Below are 23,044 nucleotides of genomic sequence, written 5' to 3'. Positions count from 1 at the left end.
ACCATCGACTCCACCGTGAGACTCCACCGGGCTGGGACACCGGTAAGGATAGAAGTATCGCTTTTTATTTTTTCCTTCATATGTTTACTATTGAAATATTGTTGTATGCATTTGTCAATTTTATTTAATTTCTGTATTTTCTTAAATGGGTGTGTATAGAGTATTTACAGAGTGTTAACTTTTAGTTTTAGTTACTTTTTCTTATTTGTAAGTCGCTTTGGATTTGGAAAGTAAAGTAAAAGTAAAGCAGAGAATCATGGGTTTGTATGAGACTGGAATGTGTTTCAGAGCTGAAGGAACAGACAACCGGACAACAGGAATCATGAGGAGCTCAAATCCTTCTGGGAAGTTCGTATTCTTCAGCTGGGAAGTCAAAATTACGAGGTCAGATGCATTAAAACACTTTGGTTGGAGCAAGAGTATTATAAATAAACTAAAACCAAAATTAAAACCATTAGAAAAGCCATTACAATAAATGTTAACTGAAATATAATAAAATATAAAAAAAACTTTTTATTTCAGAAAAACTTTTACAAAAATAATTACAAAAATAAAAAAAACGTTTTATTTCAGGCAGGGTTATTATGATTAACTAAAACTGAAACTTTTGACTAAATGCAATCTTCCTGAGCTGAGCTGAGCTGAGCTGAGCTGCTGGACGAGTCTTACCGTCTGAGAGTGTGGTGATGAGCGTGTCTGTGTCGGAGAGGCCGGGCCCGTGTCGATTGACCGCCAGCACTCGCAGCGAATACTCAGTGAACTTCTTCAGTCCCTCCATCCTGTAGCTCTGACCCACCACCTCCACGTTCTGACCAACGGAGAGAAACAAGCACCAGTCACAACACATTATGCTAATGAGCCTTCGGTAAGCCCCGCCTTACAGACATCACCGACCAATCACGAGCACTCAGCAGTCAGGCTTCTGTAATAATGTATCGTATCGTTATTTCTAATTCTAACTTTTCTAATGTGAGAATGAAACAGGTCAGACTTCTGTAAAAATATGTATAAACTGACTTTTTAAAGATATATTAACCAGGTTTATATACAGTGCTGGCCAAAATGATTACACCACTAGTGTTATCAGCAGCTAAACATGGTTTGAAGTCAGTTATTTCTATCTTCTGCTGTAGTGTGTCAGTAATATCAGTTTATTTCCAAACATTCATTTAGCCATTAATTATAATAATCCAGTGAGATGTTTGAGATCTGATCTGATCATCATCCAGATCATGAAGAAACAGAACAAACTGAGACTAAATCCAGAAGAACTGTGTCTCTGCTTCAAGAAACCTCCTGCAAAGCTCCTGAGAAACTCTGCTCAAGTGCACCGAGGACAAAAGCTGCTTTAAACACAAAGGATGCTCACTACAAATTATTTCATTTAGTTCATAGAAGAAAATCTATTTAAGACATTATATTTGACAGTATTTTTAGTGCCTAAAACTGTTAACAGCACTGTAGCTTTGCAGGAGGTTTATTGAAGCGTCTTGGAGACACAGTTTTTCTGAATTCAGATTGTCTCAGTTTTTCAGTGTTTGTTAGTCAGGTGGACCCTGACCTGCTCTTTTCCACTGGACGTCTCGGTCCAGAGCAGTCTGTAGCTCTGGATGGGGCCGCTGGCGTGGGACGGAGGATCCCAGGACGCTTGGATGGAGGTTGGAGACGCAGCTTCTGCCCGCAGGTTCTCCACTGGACCAGGAACCAGAACTACACCAACAATCACATCCGGATCGAACAGATGAGAAACACATCAGCAGACGAGAAACACTGCCTCTTCATGGCTTTGAATGTAATGCAAAAGTGTTGTTTGATTTACTGATATAGCTGGGTTTTTTAATATATATTTTGATTAATATTTTTATATTTGGTTTTATTTTTGTTGGATTTAGCTGATATTGGTATTGGTGTGTTTATCTATTCTTTGTTACAGTTAACACCTTTTGTCCTTGAAAACAAACAAACTTGGGGAAAAAACGGTTAGACTTTATTTTCAGGTGTCCTTGTTACAGTGTAATTATACATTTAAGTACTGAGTAATATTAATTAACTACATGTTCTTGCTATGTGGTTAGGGTTAGGATTTGGCTTTGATTTACTTGCATGTAATTATGCATAATTTATTGTTATTATAATAGTAAGTATATGTAACATGTTACACAAGGACACCTTAAAATAAAGATTTACTGACAAAACTATATATATATACAAAAAAAATAATACAAATGAAATAGCTAAAACTAACTAAAATTAAAAACAGAAAATATAAAAATAAAATATTTAAACATTATTCAAATTAATTTACTACTATAAAAAGTTATATTATTTTTTTGTTAGGTGTTTTAGTCATTTTTTCATTTTATTTTATATTTAAATTATTATTTTATATACAATAACATTTTATTTCAAGATTTACTCTCCTTATCCAGCCCTGTGCAAAGCATGATGGGAAGGGGAAATCCACTTCCTAGTTACACAAGTAAAATCATTTATGTTCAAAATTAAAGTATTGAGTTGAGCCAACACGCAACTGTTTCAAGTCAGTTTAACACAATGCAATCGTATAAATGGGAAACCTAACATAATGGTCTTAAATGAAAATTATTATTGAACAGTGTTGGAGAGTCATTGTTTTGAGTGTACAGTACATGTTGTGGTGTGTATTTTGAGTTCAGTGAGTCTCTTACGCTCAGGTTGCGTGGACAGTCGGATGGCCTCTGAGCTCTCTCCGGGCCCCTGCTCGTTATACGCCACCACCCTGAAGGAGTAAGTGGCCTCAGGTCTGAGATTACTGACCGTCAGCTGCAGACTCTCGGCCTCCGTCACGTTCACGGTGCGCTCCCTGACAAACACACACACACACACACACACACACACACACACACACACACATCACTGTTTAGACAGTCAGTCAAATAACATGTTCAATCAGTGACACAATCAGATCTACACTCTAACATGAATGCATTAGTAAACACACTTGCACATTTTCACATCATATGTTGGCTAATTTTGTTCATCTTTTCATTTATCAGTGAGAAAATAACGCTCTCAACACAGCTTTACTGTTTGAGTCTTGGTAAATGTTATAAATGAACACTAAACATGAAAAATAAACATTGTACACAAGCATTTGAATTACTAATGCAGTTAGTTAGCAAATTTCATTGGCGTTTTCTCTTAATCAGAGATGACTGAGTAACTCCCGGAGCATACGTATATATAAGATGACAGCCTGCATCCACTCATCAGATTTTTGTGTCATCTCTAGCTCAACCAGGGGTGTGTTTCCCAAAAACATCATTAGCTGACTATGGTCGCAAGTTCCATCGTTAAGTGAAGTGAAGTGACATACTGCCAAGTATGGTGACCCATACTCAGAATTCGTGCTCTGCATTTAACCCATCCAAAGTGCACACACACAGCAGTGAACACACACACACACACAGCAGTGAACACACACACACTGTGAACATACACACACCGTGAACACACACACACCGTGAACACACACCCAGAGCAGTGTAGCCAACATAGTTTAACAATTCCCGAAACCATACAGTTTCCTGAAACCATAGTTCAAACGAACATTCGCAAACAGTGTCGCAAACTTACATGGTTGGAACTACAGTTCACAACCTGTGGTTAGAAGCATAGTTTCTCATAGTTAATGCAGTAATATATTATATATTTCAATATATTCCACTTATCTAAATATAAATGCATTTTAATCCATGTATTTTATTGCGTCCTCAATAAGCGCCATTTTTGAAGAGTGCGCATGTGCAGGGAACCCCGGAGTATGACGTAAGAGAGAACCCAAGATGAAACAAACATCAAATAAAGAAAAATGACAGGAAACAAAATAGTGAATTAGTTATCAGATGCCATGTTCAATACAGCAGCATCTTAAAGATCTCTAATTAGTTATAACAGAAGTTATTACTCCACCTCATGCTTGTGACGTCATTAACAATGAACTAATGTGGTTCAAACGACGGAGATGCGACCGTGTTCGGAAACACAGTACCTACAGAAGGGCTGGGAAAATCAGTCGATGCATCGCGAATCCAGAAATGATTCAGCATCGATTCTGAGATTTTCCGAATGCATCGAATGATTCTTTCTCGAGTCGATTCTGAGCTTAGTTTTGAACAGCAGATGGTGCTGCATGCTTTAGAAACAGCGGTACTCTGCTTGTTTCCAAATCCTTACACACACTTGAACCTAAAATAATCATTCATAAAATTCGAAGAGGTTGAAGCGAATGACAAGGGTGTTCACAGTGTGCTGTGTTTACATTAATCTCAAGTCATAAAAGCATTCTGAGCCGAGGTGAGATTACAGACTCACCGAACACACAAGCGCTCTTCAGTGCTCAGAATCAATTCCAGAGAGAATCAGAATGCATTCGGAAGATCTCAGAATCGATTCTACATCGATTTATCGTCGCAACCCGCCCTATTCTACAGCACTTACTTCATCGTGCCCAAGAAAGGTGGTGGCCTTCGGCCGACCATCAGATGCATCCAGCCCCATGAGTGGTTTGCAGCGGTCGACCTGAAGGACATGTACTTCAAGGTCTCGATCCTTCCTCGACACAGGCCGTTCCTACAGTTTGCGTTCGAGGGTCGGACATGGCTGTCAGGGTCCTCCCCTTTCGATCTGTCTCTGTCCCCCCGTGTCTTTACGAAGGTCATGGAGGGCGCCCTTGCCCCGTTATGGGAAGTGGGCATCAGGATCCACAATCTCAACGACTAACTCATCATGGCCCAGCCTTGAGGACAGTTGTGTGATCACAGGGAGCTGGTGCTCTGGGACCTCAGCCAGTTGGGACTTCGGGTCAACTAGGAAAAGCACAAGCTCTCCCCTGTGCAGAGAATCTCTTTTCTCAGAATGGAGTTAGACTCGGTGAGTATGATGGAGCATCTCACCATCGAGCATGCCCAGTCCGTGCTGAACTGCCTGAGTTCCTTCAGAGGCATGATGGTGGTACCACTGAAACATTTTCAGAGTCTCCTGGGACATATGGCATCCGCAGCCAAGAGTCGCACCACTCGGGTTGCTTCATATGAGATCACTTCAGCACTGGGTACACTCCCGAGTCCCGAGATGAACATGTCGCCACTCGTTGAGCCCCTGGTCAGACCTGGCCTTTCTATGGGCTGGGGTGCCCTCAGAACAAGTGTCTAACAAGAACAAGTGTTTCCACTGACCCCTGATGTCATCATCAAGACATAACTCGTAGTGACCGACAGATAGGAAACTTCTCGGTTACATATGTAACCCTCGTTCCCTGATGGAGGGAACGGAGACGTTATGTTCCCATGCCACGGCCTTGAACCAATCACTGTTGCCGGGATATGTTCTCGGCTTCTCAGCATAAAACCTGAATGACTGGATGCACATGTAGTCTTATATACCCGAATGAACAGGGACTGTCTCAGCATGCAAAATCCACTAGCCAAATTTCACTGGTGTTTTCTTTTAATCAGAGATGATTGGGGCTCCCAAATAAACCCCTACTGTCATCACGACATAACATCTCCATTGCCTCCATCAGGGAATGAGCGTTATGTACGTAACCGCGACATTCTCTTTCCAATATATAGGCCTAATTAAAAATATATTAATATTAAAATTAATCTATTTATAATATATATTTTTTGTATTAATTAATGTATTATATTTTAATCTTATTCACATACACATATGTGAAATATAAAAACAACACTGTTAATAATATTAAAATTAATATATTATTTTGTATAAGTTAATGCATTACACAAAGACGCATCGAAAAACGCCTCGAAAAACGTTGGCAATAAGCACGCGCGGTAATCGTCCTGGTGTGCATTAGGCTTTATACACACACACAAGTGAAATACAAAAACAATACACCGTTAATAATAGATTAAAAATATATTATTTTTTATTAATTACTATATTATTTTTGAATCTTATATACACACATAAGTGAAACACAAAAACAATATACTATTAATAATATATTAAAATTATATTTTTATCAATTAATATATTATTTTAAGTAAAAAAGAACCACTGCTGTAGATACTGTATTGTTCATTGTTCAGCTCTTGCAATGCAGTAAACTAATGTCAGCATAAAGAACATTATTATATACTAAGACAGACTGGGACCGACAACAATTCAATATATTAATCATATATATTAAACATGTTTCTATGCGTTTACCAATGAATATTCATAATGCGGGATGAATTAGGATGTGATTGGTCGAAACATGATATTATTTCAGCCGCAGGTGAACACGTACCTGTTGATCCCTTCCTCGGAGAAGAAGACGCCGTAGGTCAGGACGGTTCCGCGCGGCTCCTCCGGGGGCCGCCAGCCGAGGCGCACGAAGCGGCTGGACACGAGAACAGGGGCCACATCATGAGGAGCGGAGGGGAGGACGCCTGAGTTCGGGGTCACTGGTGGGGGAGGAGAGGAGTAAGTCAAAGAGGAAGTGCGGGGCAACTGGGGGGGCGGGGTGGGGGGCGTGCCCTCTGTGACCGGGGAGGGTGGGGCAAGAGGGAGGGAGGGGCAGGGCATGTGAGGGGGAGGGGCAACACAACAGAATGAGAGGAGGAGCGTGAGCGATGAAATGAAAAGATAAGGAAAGAAAACACACAAACAGAAGACATCAGGAAGAAAAGAAAAGAGAGCGATAAGGAAGATCACAGCATCAGAGATCAGGCAGAAGTAAAACACAGAGCATCAACACACACACAGATGAGCAGCCAGGATGACAGCGAGCGTTCGGTGAGATCACAGACAGACCACAACAGCATCAGATCCAGACCGGGATGAGATACACATGAATTCTGTCATTTGAAATCTAGATTCATCTCAGTCTGGAGCCGTGAATCTCTGTGTGTGTGTGTGTGTGTGTGTGTGTGTGTGTGTGTGTGTGTGAGTGTAGGTGTGTGTGTTGATAGTGATTTCACAGTCCTGATGAGATTCTCTCAATATCACACGACACATTCACACTCAAACACACACACACACACACACACACACACACACACACACACACACACACATGTTGGGTTTCCATGTTTTATGGGGACATCCCATAGGCGTAATGGTTTTTATACTGTACAATCTGTATGTGCTATTGCCCTACACCAACCCTACACCTAAACTTAGCCCTCACAGGAAACATGCTGCATTTTTAGATTTTCAAAAAACTTTATGCTGTATGATTTATAAGCTTGTTTCCTCATGGGGACCAAAAAATGTCCCCACAAGATTAAGATTTACTGGTATTACTATCCTTGTGGGGACATTTGGTCCCCAGGACGTGATGAATACCAGGTGCACACACACACACACACACACACACACACACACACACTCTCTCTCACACACACACACACACACACACACACACACTCTCTCTCACACACACACACACACACACACACACACAGTGGGTGTTGTAGTGATAAACAGAAGCGATGTTTCCTCACACACTCAGATTAAACACTTGACTGAAGCCAAACTCACACATGCTGCTGAAAAACCGCACGACTCCTCATTACTATCAGCTTAATACACTACTGGTCAAACATTTGACATTATTACAATTTTTTTAATGTTTTTGAAAGAAGTCTATTCTGCTCATAAAGGCTTCATTTATTTGATCAAAGATACAGTAAATCAAAGTTGTATTTTCAGCATCATTACTCCAGTCTTCAGTGTCACATGATCTTCAGAAATCATAATAATATACTGATTTACTGCTCAACAAACATTTCTGATTATTATCAATGTTGAACACAGTTGTGCTGCACAATATTTTTGTGGAAACTGATACATTTTATTTTTCAGGATTCACAGATGAATAGAAAGTAAAAAAGAACAGTGTTTATTTGACACATAAATCTTTTGTAACATTATACATGTCTGTACTGTCACTTATGAATAATTTAATGCATCCTTAATGAATAATATTAATTTCTTAACAGGCATTGAACATTATGTTACAGATTTGTGAATGAAACAGGATATTTTACTAGAAAATAATGTTTTTCTCCATAACGAAGTAACAGTATGGTGGACGTCTCTCTGTATGATGGTGGATAATACACACAGTAAGAGCTACTGATAATGTAATTTTTCTTACTTTATATAAATTCTGAACATATAGGATTTTCTGCAAAGACATTTAACAGATTAATTTGTTTAATATTTAGACCATGCTGAACTTCATGTGTGCTTGGAATAGAACTTCCTTTAACCAAATGGTTCATAACGAATGTAAAGAGAATGCTTCTTCAATCAAAATAAAATAAAATACCATCTTGAATTGGTCAAATGTATCCTTTCTGTCCAACAGAAGATTCTCAGTAAATATAGGGAAGCATTCTTCTTCTGTAGAGCCTGTTACATGTGGTGTCCCTCAGGGTTCAACTTTGAAATGCATGCTCAGTCGGATTCAGGTCAGGTGATTGACTTGGCCATTGCATAACAGTCCACTTCTTTCCCTTCAAAACTCTTTGGTTGCTTTTGCAGTATGCTTTGGGTCATTGTCCATCTGCACTGTGAAGCGCCGTCCAGTGAGTTCTGAAGCATTTGGCTGAATATGAGCAGATAATATTGCCCGAAACACTTCAGAATTCATCCTGCTGCTTTTGTCAGCAGTCACATCATCAATAAATACAAGAGAACCAGTTCCACTGGCAGCCATACATGCCCACGCCATGACACTACCACCACCATGCTTCACTGATGAGGTGGTATGCTTAGGATCATGAGCAGTTCCTTTCCTTCTCCATACTCTTCTCTTCCCATCACTCTGGTACAAGTTGATCTTGGTCTCATCTGTCCATAGGATGTTGTTCCAGAACTGTGAAGGCTTTTTTAGATGTCGTTTGGCAAACTCTAATCTGGCCTTCCTGTTTTTGAGGCTCACCAATGGTTTACATCTTGTGGTGAACCCTCTGTATTCCCTCTGGTGAAGTCTTCTCTTGATTGTTGACTTTGACACACATACACCTACCTCCTGGAGAGTGTTCTTGATCTGGCCAACTGTTGTGAAGGGTGTTTTCTTCACCAAGGAAAGAATTCTTCGGTCATCCACCGCAGTTGTTTTCCGTGGTCTTCCGGGTCTTTTGGTGTTGCTGAGCTCACCGGTGCGTTCCTTCTTTTTAAGAATGTTCCAAACAGTTGTTTTGGCCACGCCTAATGTTTTTGCTATCTCTCTGATGGGTTTGTTTTGTTTTTTCAGCCTAATGATGGCTTGCTTCACTGATAGTGACAGCTCTTTGGATCTCATCTTGACAGTTGACAGCAACAGATTCCAAATGCAAATAGCACACTTGAAATGAACTCTGGACCTTTTATCTGCTCATTGTAATTGGGATAATGAGGGAATAACACACACCTGGCCATGGAACAGCTGAGAAGCCAATTGTCCCATTACTTTTGGTCCCTTAACAAGTGGGAGGCACATATGCAAACTGTTGTAATTCCTACACCGTTCACCTGATTTGGATGTAAATACCCTCAAATTAAAGCTGACAGTCTGCAGTTAAAGCACATCTTGTTCGTTTCATTTGAAATCCATTGTGGTGGTGTATAGAGCCAAAAATGTTAGAATTGTGTTGATGTCCCAATATTTATGGACCTGACTGTACCTGAATGTCACTCAGAATGTGACGTGTCTACTGTACACCGGTGTTTGGTTTATCCTGATGTGATCTGGTGAGATCCAGCATGAAAGAACAGACACACTGAGAAACATCATGAAGATGGAGAGAGCTGACAGACACACATCAGATCATTCACCTGCTCACAGAAAACACTGAAGAAACACACACACACACACACACACACACGCACACACACACGCACACACACACACACACACACACGCACGCGCACACACACACACACACACTGACAGATGAACGACTGCTGCTTCTACGTACTTCAGTTTTAATTAAAACTCCTCATCAAACTCAACATTTCAAGCTCTCTTGAACTATAACCAACTCAAGCTCAAACAGAGACTGACTTTTAACATTCATAAAACAAGTTCATCAAGGCAATTTAAGCAATTAAAGCAAGATCAAATTCAGATCCAAACTCACTGTATCACCAAACATATTTAGTTTAAAGCCCACAACTACTTCAAATTGCCCTTAAAATACAAAATAGGGATGATTATAATAAGTCAATGAGACAATGACAGTAAGAGTAAACCGATTAAAAACAGTGTTTAAAATATAAAATATACATAGATATTGCAAAAGATCAGTGCATATTTGCAGATGAATGTTTAGATGAATCGGTTATTTTTACATTAAAAGCCAACAATAATTATGCTCTATGATCTCTAATAAATAATAAATCATGTGTTTAATCTACTACTGAAGTGGTAAATAATTTAATTGTAATGTTTTAATTGCTTATAGCTCATGGTAATTGCTTGTTTGTATTTTAATGCAGCATAATTATTTTAAAAAATATATTTAGATTGATCAGATGAAAGCCTCCAGATCCAAACTCTTTTCCTTTGCATTTCATCACTGTTCAATAGTTTCTGAATAATCAGACTCTGAGCTGGAAATATCCATTAAAAACACCCTGAAAGCGTACATAGATATTAGAGTAAGAAGATGAATGTAATGCATGTTTAGATGAATCACTGGCGATATAACAGTCAATCATTCCGCTCTATGATCTTTATGAAATAATAAAGCGTGTTTGTTTATCTGAAGTGAGCTGTACAGATCAAATCTCACCTTGACCTGCGTTTTAAACACTGTAAGACTGAAAACTGAACATCAAAAACAGCTTCAATTGATTTCACTTAAAAACGACCTTCACGACCCTGATTCCATCGAGACGCTCACCACACACCGATGAACACAATGCAGACGCTCACACTCGTCTCAGTGAAGGCCTCTGCTTCATCTCACACACACACACACACGCACACACGCACACACACACACTCAAACGCACACGCACACACACACACACACTCACACTCACACACACACACACACACTCACACACACACTCAAACACACACGCACGCTCACGCTCACGCGCACACACACACACTAAGTAAAAATCATCAAGGCATGTTTATCACACTAAAAGTATTTTTTTTAAAACATGACGTTTCAAAATTGTAAATAAAATAAAGATTATTGAAGTGTTAAAAGAAAATACTATGTAGACGTGACCTCTTTATCATGTTATAATCTTATGTTTTCCAATGAAAACCAAAATATTTTTTATTACATTGAGTATGTAACAGATCCATCTGCTGATCCGCAAGATCAAGCGAATATCAGACAAAAAATGGATTTCAAGCAACATCTTGAAAGTGTCACTTGCAGCACAACTGAAAAAAAGAAAAGGAAAAGAAAAAAAGTTAAAATAATAAAAACAAACAAATAAATAAATAATATTTTTTTAAGTTGTAAAAATGATTATTGGAATATTTTTTTGATTATTATTTATTATTTTATTTAGAAAATTGTATTTCAGCCTTTTTACTTTAGCATTTCATGTTCGCTTCAAAGTATTAATTGCTGTTTCTTTGTAATTATTTGAGGAATTTGCTGGCGGTTTCTGAGTGAAGATGGTTTGAGAGTAAATCCTGCATGAGGTTGTGTTTATAATGTGAATGTGTGTAAACTGGAGGTGACACTCGCAGTGCCGTCTCGTTTGTTTTGTACGGTGAAACTGCAGCACTTTCAATCTCAGACTCAATCTATTCTCTTTCCAATTTAGTGCGTCCCGTCCCGGACATCCGTCTTCCTGCTGAAATATTCCATCAAACGCAGGCTGGGTTTCTGAAGCGTTTCTGTCTCTCTGTTATAAAGCGGACAGCGGAGGAACATTAGTGTGAGATGGACAATATTTCCTTCTCCGTCCCGAGCGCGAGCACAAACACTGGCCCGCGGCTTTATAAAGGTGTGCTGGTGCTCCATTAATAATGGGACGGTCATTAGAGAGCTGGAGATCCATCGTTCAGATCGAATGCTCCTGGACTTCAGAGCGCCTCCAGATAACAGAAGATGAATACAGAAGAGTCAGTGCTTCTGTTCTTCCTCTGGAGCACGGATCGCTTTCTCAAGCGTGTGACAGACCCATTACAATCCCATCAAACCATCAGAGACATGAAACATCTCATGCATCTACTGGAGCTGATGACACATATATATTGCACACATATTCATAACTCCTAAATGTTAAATGGAAAGCAAAACATTACAGATTCATAATCTTCAACATCAATGACTAATATCCAATGATAAGTATTATACATTATCAAACTGTAACATATAGATGAATAAAGTCATGCATACTGATAGTAATCTCATCTGGTTGATGTTTTATTTCTCCAAATTAAAGTGACTATAAGAATGGAATGGATGTTAGAAACAGTAGAATTATATATTTTAAAATTATATATTTATGTGACTTGATAGTAATAAATGAAATAATAGACAATTATACAATCATATCAAATGTAAAGTATATAATATACAATTAATATATAATATACAAAATAAAACAAGTCTAGTTAAATCATCAAGGCATGTGTACCACAGTTTTTCACTTCACAGGCTAGATTTTTATTGTATTTTACTGTACACTTATTATTATTATTACACTTATTATATATTATTATATTTTATAGAAACATTAAGATTATTAATTTCCGTGAAGCCATTTTGAAACAATGCATGTTGTAAAAATAAAAATGATATTTTTTTGAGATTTTGAGAAAATACAGAATTATACCAACGTATTAAATACAAAGTTATATAATACAAAAGTAATATATTATGCAAAACTAAGTAGAGTAAAAGTCTACTTAAATCATCAGGTTGTTTTTAACAGGTTTTCACTTTTTTTTCAAAATGATCACTAATATATATTGAATATTGAACCATCAATATCACCAGCCATAATCCACATTATAAAATATTTTATACAAATATCAACATTATTAATATCTGTTAAGCTGCTTTGATATACAAATAATACTGTTATAAACACCTATACAATTACTCAAAAAATACAAATAAAAATAATAATACAATATACTGTATAATACTAGAGTGTCTAGACTAGAATCAGTTTGATGTTTAATATCTGTGATGGTTTGATGGAATTGTGACACGTCTGTCATGGTTGACATTTACTACAATCAATTTACATAATTTTAAAGATCATACATAAATACTGAGCTACAAATAATGTGAAAATCATCACCAGGTGACGTTGAATTGACTCTACACGCTCATACATACGACTCCAGAAGCTTTCATTTCCACAATCTATCTACAGTCAAGCACACTGATGAATTTAATCGGTAATATAAGGTAACGTCTGATTTAAGACAAGCGCTTCCGATGAGGTTAAAATATGACCTGACAGTTAGTTAGCAGGTTACAGAGCCCTAGTTAGTTCCAGACGAATGTGAATGCTTGTTTAGTGTTCATCATCTCAAACATCTGTATGTGTTTCAGCGATGGATCGCAGCACTCTAATCTGGCCATCGGTGCACTCCTTCATTACTCTTATGAGACGACTCATTTCAGAGCCTCGTCAGTCAGAGAGATCGACAGACAGAGAGAAGGAACGAATCACACCGGCTCTAATTTACACAATAATAATCATTTGGCAGCTCAAGCATGCAGATAATCGGATGAGCGTCTGATTGAAAGATCCAGTGGAGCGTGAACACGGCTGTGACTGATGCCTATGACACAAAGCTTTCGTTTTTCCATTGTACCATCAAAAAGACCTCTGAACCCACGCACAGATCAACACCGCATTTGGAATCACACAGAACAGAATACAGGTTCAGCTCAGAAAAACACAAAGATAGGAAAGCTTGTTTCCGCAATTGGATAAAACTGTGACTTTTTGCAAATCGGAGCTTATTATCTCACAATTCAGAATTAGAGATTTAAAGTCACAATTCTGAGAAAAAAGTTGAAATTGTGAGATAAACTTTCAATTGCAAGATATAATCAGAATTCTGAGAAAAAAAAGTCACAATGGCAATATAGTCATAATTGTGAGATATAAAAGAATTGCATCAAAATTATGATACTGTTAGATATGAAGACATAAAGTAATAATTGCGAGATAGAAAGTTCAAATTACATCAGATCTGCAATATTGTGAGATATAAAGTTATAATTACAAGATACGAAGTCATAATTGCAATAATTGTAAGATATGAAGCCAGAAGTAAGACATACAGTCATAATTGAAAATAGAACCTTTTCTCTTAAAATTGGAAGCTTTTCATCATCAGTAGCTTATATTGCCTGTGGTGTCCCTCAAGGTTCCATTTTGGGACCAGTGCTATTTTCATTATTTATGCTTCCTCTTAGTTCTATTTTTAAGAAATATAGTATTTCTTAGCACTTTTTGTGCTGATGACACCTAGATGTATTTGCCTATAAAGTCTGAAGATCATACATGTTAAATCACTGTTTGAATGTTTAAAAGACGTAAAATCCTGGATGGATACTAACTTTATTCAGTTAAATGAGAAAAAAGAAACCTATATAAATATAACTGCAAAAATATAGCAACAAGTCTAGGTCCTTTGTCATCCAATTTGCATTCTTATGTTAAGAATTTGGGATTTATTTTTGACACAGAGTTCAAGTTTGACACACAAATTAATTCATTTGAAAAGAATAGTTTCTTTCAACTGTGAAATATTGCTAAACTCAACTCTGTCTTATCTTTCAGTGATCTGGAGAAAGTAATTCATGTTTTTATTTCTTCACTTCTTGATTATTGCAATGCTTGCAAAAATGTACCTGGGTGCAAGTCAGTAACACAAACAAAGACTGGATTATTGCAATTAATGGCAAAATTTATTTGGAAATATAAACTGATATTTCTTAGTGACACACCTCAGAAAAAGATAGAAATAACTGACTTAAAACCATTTTTAGCTGGTGGAAATACTAGTTTTCTAATATTTTTATCCACCACTGTAAATATTTCAGACATCTGAATGCTCAAATCAAGGATTGCTTGACCTGTCGCTCACTCGGCTTCAGTTTAACCTGTTTAGTCATTAACTGTATGGGTTAACTCATGCACTGGTTAGCAGGTTCACCCGTCCTTCTGCTCTGATCATAATAAACTATTTTCATTTTACATTCTTTCCTTCAAAAACGCTCAGCATAGCTTCCACAGGTGACGAGTGATTCACAGAGAACCACTGCGTGACGACTGATAATGATATCAGGCTGAAACTCCTCACAGCGGTGTTTGTGTTTGACATGCGGAAGCGTGTCTCTAAACCATCACGTCCAAACCCTGCAGTCAGTCAGCCTCTGTCAGCGCAGGACTGAAGCGTCCTAAAGCATGACTGCGCTTATTTTGTCAAAGCTGACAGAAAAGCCCATCATGAGGAGCGGCGTGACTGATGCTCAATGAGAAAGAAAAACAAGCCTCAAATGACTGTGAGATCCGCTGAAGATCCTGTCAGTGTGAAAAACAGTCCAGTCCAGTTCACAGCTGATTCAGGACCAGACCCACCCACCCAGACAAAGACCGCCTGATTGACAGGTCAAGTGACCAATCACCGTGTTTTAGACGGATCATACTATAATTTTAATAGAGCAACATGGAAAAAACTAATTCAAATACAGTAAATGACTGATTTGAGAAGAAAGAAGAAAATCAGAACTAGAATTTGGTGTAAAACTACTTTCACTGAGAAATTGTAAGCAAATTTCACAATTACAAATTGCAATTTCGACACTGAAATAGTATTTTCTTGTAAAAATGTACTCCAAAAATCTTTGAAACCTCAGAACTTAAAAGAAAAAGAAAAAATAAGTGTGTTTTTAAATGTAAAAAACCTAACCTAAAAAAATTAGTAGATAAAATAAATATTAACTAAAAGAAATTACACTTATTTCAGCTAGCTGGCAGTGCAACATTTTTAGTTTAGTTTAGTTTAACCAGAAGTACTAAAACAACTAAAAAACTAGATAAACAAATTAACTAAATAAATACCTGCAAAAACTAAAATTTATGAAAATTTACAACTGATAAAAAAGGACAAAAACATAATGAAATTACTAATACTTTAAAATGTCAAGGAAATATATATTTCCAAGGAATCTTGAAAAAATGTCTCATTTACATTTAGTTTAACTTAATGTACTAAAATAACAAACTGAAATACAATTTCATATACACTATTAAAATCTAATAAAAATGACAAAATTACTAAAATGTTAAAATTAATTTGAAAATGCGAAAACATTTAAAACTAATTAAAAAACTAATTTAGAATATTTATAGATAACTATAATACTATCTGAGTGACAGTAAAATAACACTGCTCTTTAAAGGTGGCATAGAATGAAAAACTGTCTTTACCTTGGCATAGTTAAATAATAACAGTTCTGTGAATGGAAATGACATACCGTGAGCCTCAAACACCATAGTTCCCTTCCAGGAACTCTAGCTGCGTCGAAGCGCTAGGTGAACGCCTTCAGCATGACCGCGCTCTGAATCACGTGTAATCTGTCCAATGGACGGGCGAGACGTCACGGGCGGGTGACGTAATCAACCAGGAAGCATAAAAGCACGTGCGGTGGAACCGTCAGCTTTTTGTCATTCAGCAACCGCTACTCTGTGTGTGTGTGTGTCAATCTGTGTTGTGAGTCTTATTTAGTGTTGTTTGTCCCTTACAACCACTTGAAATAAGCTCCACAATGTGTGCAAGCACTCGGGCGAGAGCAGATCGCATTACAGGCTGTATGTTCCTCCCTGCAAACGTTACATCACTGCTGGGAATACACACGGTCCATGTGTGGTCTGCTTGAGTCCATGTGTGGTCTGACTCTGCGTGTGTGGTCACGCAGAGTCAGCTCTCGAGGGAGCTTTGTGAGCGTTTGTCACAGCGTATGCTTGCTCTCGGAAGGCTCTCTTTGAGGAGTGAGCTTTCACTAACGTTCCTTGCGGTGCCGGTCCCACTTCAGCCCAAGATAAAGAAAAAAAGGCGGAGCGGCGGCTGTGCTCGTGGGAATCGCACATGGATCAGGTGGAGGGAATGAAGATGGGCGAGCCCCTATCTTATTTCTTTCCCATCAGATTCAGCGCCCGCTCTCTGGGATCGGAAGCCTGCCCCGCGGTTCTTCCCCCCAGAGAGAGGGCTCGACGCTCCGCCTGTCTTTCTCTGAGGAGGTGGACGTGAAGGACGTCGATGAGCTTTGTAAAGCTGTGGTGTTTGCACAAGCATATTTTGAATGACGACATCATTATATTCGCACCGTCAGCTCTAAGAAATGGGGCTGATTGTGCTTTTCCCCGAGATCGCGGGGATCGCAACACGGATCTGGTGGACGGGTCTTACATCAACCACCAGGGAGGTCTGCATTCGCGCCCTTTGTTCAAGCTGGCGCACAAGATCTTTGTGTGGTCCCAGGGCAGACTTCGCTCGCTGAGAGCCGTCTACATTCCTGGGTATCTCAATATGGGAGCAGACATCCTGTTGAGACAGGGGCCGAGGCCTGGGGAATGGATGCTTCACCCTGAGGTGGTGAAGCAGATATGGAGAGTGTTTGGCCAGGCACAGGTGGACCTCTTTGCAACTCACATCGCAATGTCCCCTCTGGTTCTCTCTGACTCATCCAGATCCACTGGGGCTGGATGCTATGGTACTGACTTGGCCGAGGCTTCGTCTGTATGCCTTTCCCCGATCGCTGTGCTCCCGGGAGTTCTGGCGAGAGTGCGCCGGGACGAGGTCAGTCTACTACTGGTAGTACCGTTCTGGCTGGGCCGAGTATGGTTTTCGGACCTGATTTCTCTTCTCGACGGCTCTCCATGGGAGATTCCCGTCAGGAGAGATCTCCTCTCACACGCATGGGTCTTTCACCCCTCTCTGAGTTATGGAAGTTGTGGGTGTGGCCTCTAAGGAGGCACAGCTCATAGCTTCTGGTCTCTCAACCGAGGTTGCTGAGACCATCCTCCAATCCAGAGCTCCCTCTACAAGGAAACTGTACGCCCTGAAGTGGAAACTTTTCCCTTCATGGTGCGGAGACCGCCAGCTCGACCCAGTTAACTGCCCAATTGGTACAGTGCTGAAGTTCCTGCAGGCCCGTTTCTCCGCAGGGGTAACCCCCTCCACCCTGAAGGTTTACGTGGTGGCTTTATCAGCCTACCGCCTTCTTCTCGGTGGCCTCTCAGTGGGTAGGCACCCCCTAGTACATGTTTCCTCCAGAGGCTGAGGCCTCCGGCCAGAGAGCTTATGCTATGTGGTGGATCAGGATGCTATTCCATAGCCTCGAGTCCTCTGCTCTCCCCCTTCTTGGGGATCAAGACTCACTTCTCAAAAGTTGGCCTTTGGGACGCAGGCCCGACCACTTTAGCCACTCATGGCCCTTTTTCTCTCGTCCTCGCTGTGCTCCTGAGGGATACACACACAGGGCAGGTACTTGGAAGTCTGGTGGCGTGGGCATCTCGTTCCCCTAGCGTTTTCGACACTGTTCGAGTTCCTGGAAGGGAACGTCTCAGGTTACGTATGTAACCCTGGTTACCTGAAGGGAACGAGACGCTGCGTCTCTAGGCCATACTTCCAGCATCCCTGCCGGTGGTTGCTTCATTCCTAGAAGCTGACACCGGTTCCACCGCACGTGCTTTTATGCTTCCTGGTCGAAATATGAGACCCCCACCTTTTTCGGTTAATATGTGAAATTATGTATAATTATTGTGGAATTGTGTAATAGAACAAAAGTAGAAAATTATTGATGATGATGATAAATAATATAACCTTGTGGATTATGTAGGGTTTCCCCCTATTAATCGATTAACTGTTAGTCGATGAGAAGAGGCTTGCTCGACCAGAAATTTCTTAGTTGCAGAAAAAAACTAATTTATTTCCATAGGAAATGGTGATTAAATCTAGTGGTGCTCAATCTAATGTTAACCTAGAAAAATGTGTGCTTTTCAAGTGTCTGTGCGGAGTGAATCTGTAAAAACTCTATGTTTATTTGTGTGCACTCACAATAACAACAATTAATGAAAGCAAACATGCACTTTCTGCCGTCTTGGCCTTTGTGAACTTGAGCGCGAAACTCCGAAACTCTGTATATTTGCCATACAGACAAAAAATATATCTATTGAGAGCAAAATGTCTATTTTCAAATGAACAAATTCAGATGGAAAAATATTCTCAGATTATGTAATCTGTTTGAAACATACATACAGGTGCATCACTACTGTCGCTGAAAAAAAGAAAGCACTAGTTTATCAATAAATTATTAAAATATTAATGCAGCCTCCTCGCTGTTTTTCCTTGAAACATTCATAATCATTAAACTACTTCGGCTGGTGAGCTGTGGCAAGCTTTATGCATGCAGATGAGCGCTTATTAGGCTATGTAGGGAATTAAAGGCTCATTATTATGATTGAAATGGTTTATTAATCGACTAATGCTTAAAATGAAATGCTTAAATTGATTTTTCTACTGTACAAACTGTATTTTCTATCCCCTTACTCTAACCTACCCCTCACAAAACTACAGGCATTTTTAGATTATCAGAAAACTTAATTCTGTATGATTTATAAGCTTGTTTCCTCATAGGGACCTAAAAAATGTTCCCACATGGTCAAAAATGTAGTGGTATCACTATACTTGTGGGGACATCTGGGGACGCTATAAACCCATCCATGGGGACATTTTCCCACAACACACCTGAACCTGGATTATGATGTTGATAACTAATGGAGCTGAACCATTTCTATCATATCTGTGGAAATAAGACACATCAAACCTCAATCACCTAGAAATGACCACAATATCCAGATAACACACAGATCTTTCTGACATACGTCTGCAGCTAATAAATAACCCGTCTGCTCTCATCAAGAGTTCAATCAACACAGATGAATCTGTTCCAATTCATCCTGCTGTTAAAGTAAAGCAGAGATGCTGAGTTCACCTGATCTGCTCGCTATCAGTCCAGTTCCTCGTTAGAGCCAGCTTCATAACGAAGCAGACACAAACACAGATCTGGATGCATCTGTATCCTCGGCCTGCTTCCGTTCGCCAGCGCCGGCTTATTGTGTCTGTCAGCGGAGCGCCCATGAATAATTCAGCTTCGGCAAATCCATTTATATGAAACACAGCATCCGTGTTCCCATGTCAAACACCGCTCCTGATGGGAAGACGCTCCAGAGATGGTAGATGCTCTGGGATGGGTCATACTAGCTAGTTGACTGTTTTAATGACTGGACAGAAACCAGTTACCATTAGGGTTGGGAGTTGAAAACCAATTCCAATTCCAGAATCTGAGACTTAAGGTCAGCAATCGGATACTTGCTGTAAAATTAAAAATTCAATTCAACCTATCAATTCCAGTGTGTGCATCTTTTTTTTTAGGTGGCAAAAAGGGGATGTTAAATTGTATTTTTCTTTGAATCATTCATTCAAGAGATTTATTTATTTAAAAACACTGATTAATCCAGTAATGAAATAAGTAAATATTGAGTGAGTCATTGAATCATTCCATTCATAAATTCCATTTAAATTCCATTCATTTAAAAATGTCTAAATTTATCCAGAATCATGCCGCTATATTTTGCACACAAACAACTCTTAATCGAGTCCAGTTTTTATGTAGCCGGCTGATTTTTGTTCATGGTGTTCAGCAGCAATTAAATGTTTAGCAAAAAGAGACAGAATAAATATGTGACCCTGGACCATAAAACCAGTCTTAAGAAATTGAGATTTGGCTGAGATACAACTATTTGAAAATCTGGAATCTGAGAAAATCTAAATATTGAGAAAATCATCTTCAAAGTTGTCCAAATGACGTTCTTAGCAATGCATATTACTAATCAAAAATTAATTTTTGATTTGTTTGCGGTAGGAAATTTACAAAAAATCTTCATGATCTTTACTTAATATCCTGATGATTTTTGGCATAAAAGAAAAATCACTAATTTTGACCCATACCATCTATTTTTGGCTATTGCTACAAATATCCCCCAGCGACTTAAGACGTTTTGTGGTCCAGGGTCACATATGTTTGATATCTAAATGTTTGTTTTTTTTAACCACATTGCAATCAAACTGGGAATCAATAAGAATCAAAATCAATTATCAGAATCAGGATCGCAATTGGAATTGATAAAATTCAAACAATACCCAACCCTAGTTACCTTGTTACCAAAACACAGTTTGCATCTTAATCAGCAACTGCTAACATGAAGCATCGGGACACACGGTCACAGTCAGCTGTGTTTCTGAGGAACTGACAGGAATATGCTGCAAATACATCAACGCTTTTACAAACATCCAGAAACAGAAGTGTTGGCCTTTAATCCTTGTCTGAGGAAGGACAGAAAACCAGCGGTTCCCTCCGGCAAGCGAAGCACTGTTAACACTGCAGTGACCTGAACAAACACAATCACAAACCCAGCTGTGAGCGTGAACCAAATCAGACACAGGGAACTTAACTGGAACCGCAGGAAGAGGAATTTAATGAACTACAATCCTGAGAACTCTACAGGTGATGCATTCTGGGAAATGAAGTGTTCCTCCACCCTGATCCACAAACACTCACCCAGTCTGTGGCTAAAACACTGTAGAAATTACTTCTCTAGGTTGTAAATAGCAAAGGTCACATTTGACAAGAAAATACAGTTCTAAAATTTCCAATTTAATTCAATGCGTTATTTGTCGTTTATAAGTAATTAATTGTGAAATGAATCCTAACCCTAACCCTCAAAGTAAACAGTGAAGGTTAAAGTATTACATATGACTGAATATACTAAATACAAACTCCAAAAATTATTATTATAGTGTGTTATACATATTATACAATATATAGTATCATTGATATACTATTAGTTTTTGTAAATATTTTAAATTAGTTTTAATTTTGATATTTTTTGTTTAATATACATTTTATTGTTATTCATTTTAATTATTATTATTTTTATTTTTTTTACATTAATTGTTTTTGCAATTTTCTGTTTTGTAATTTTTATTAGTTTTTTAAATGTTTACATAGTTTTTTTTAATTCAATTTTAGTTATAGTATACATATTTTTAGTTATTTTAGTACTTCAACTTGGAAAAAAACAACAATTTGAAACATTTATCCATTGCCTATAAACCTAAAAATGTCTTTTTAACCTTTCAAAGGAGGCTTTGTGAAATCAGCCTTCATAAACCTTGCTTTGCTATAAAAATTACAGCTCAATATGAATTTCATTAATTCTATTTCCTTACATTCAAAATCCAATTGGAATTCTGCATCACTTCAAATTCAACTCAAACTCTGAAGATGAGACACAGTCTTTTGGAATTTTAGTGCTCTGTAATTTCAGAAAGATATATTGAGTGTGTTTTATGGCCTGAATGACTGAACAGACACACACACATCAGTCTTGCTTTCACATCTATTAAAAACACGAAACATAACCACTACAAATTCACCGCAATATAAATTCAAACAGAATCTGGGCGGGTTTATAGCTCTAGTTACTGCATTACACACTCAGACAGGTAAAAGAAGCTGCGTTAAAGCAAAGCCTGATGTATTTCTAGTGATAACAGGATTTCACAAAGTGCCGGTAATGGAGGAGTGAAGCAGCTGTAGATGGGAACATCTCAAACACACAACAATAAATGTGCAAATGAGACATTTCAGCACAAAAGGCATCTTGTAGTGAAGCACAGGACTGTGTAGGGTTCCTGTAGCTGCACTCAAGCCTGTTTAAGTACAAATAAGCAATTGCAGCTTTTCTATTATTGCACATGAATTATTGAGCAACACGACCGGTGTGTTTACAGCTACGACTGCTGCGGCATGAGAGAGAGACAGACAGATCGAGGGGAACAGAACAGAGCGGTGACAGCGGCTGATTTCATCCCGTCACTCAGACAGCAGCATTTGCATTCCTAAAGATGTCCCATGATTCCCGGCGGAGCCGCCCATCCTGCTCCCATCAACCTCGGCTGACACGTCCGGAGAGAAAACACTCACAC

The 23,044-nt window shown here is 38.7% G+C and overlaps 1 protein-coding gene across 1 annotated transcript in view; it reads right to left on the bottom strand.

Moving 5' to 3' along the window:
- The window catches only part of dcc (DCC netrin 1 receptor), a gene marked incomplete at both ends in the record, with an annotated part of 118,758 nt that overhangs the window by 55,931 nt on the left and 39,783 nt on the right, over nt 1-23,044 (bottom strand). The window contains 4 exons of the mRNA XM_079419670.1: nt 670-808; nt 1,562-1,710; nt 2,688-2,842; nt 6,299-6,530. Of these exons, the coding sequence (XP_079275796.1) occupies nt 670-808; nt 1,562-1,710; nt 2,688-2,842; nt 6,299-6,530 (675 nt within the window). The remainder of the gene's footprint in view (nt 1-669; nt 809-1,561; nt 1,711-2,687; nt 2,843-6,298; nt 6,531-23,044) is intronic.

Source organism: Barbus barbus (assembly GCF_936440315.1).
Source record: "Barbus barbus genome assembly, chromosome: 6".
NCBI lineage: Eukaryota > Metazoa > Chordata > Actinopteri > Cypriniformes > Cyprinidae > Barbus > Barbus barbus.
This window is presented reverse-complemented; position numbering and strand designations above follow the sequence as displayed.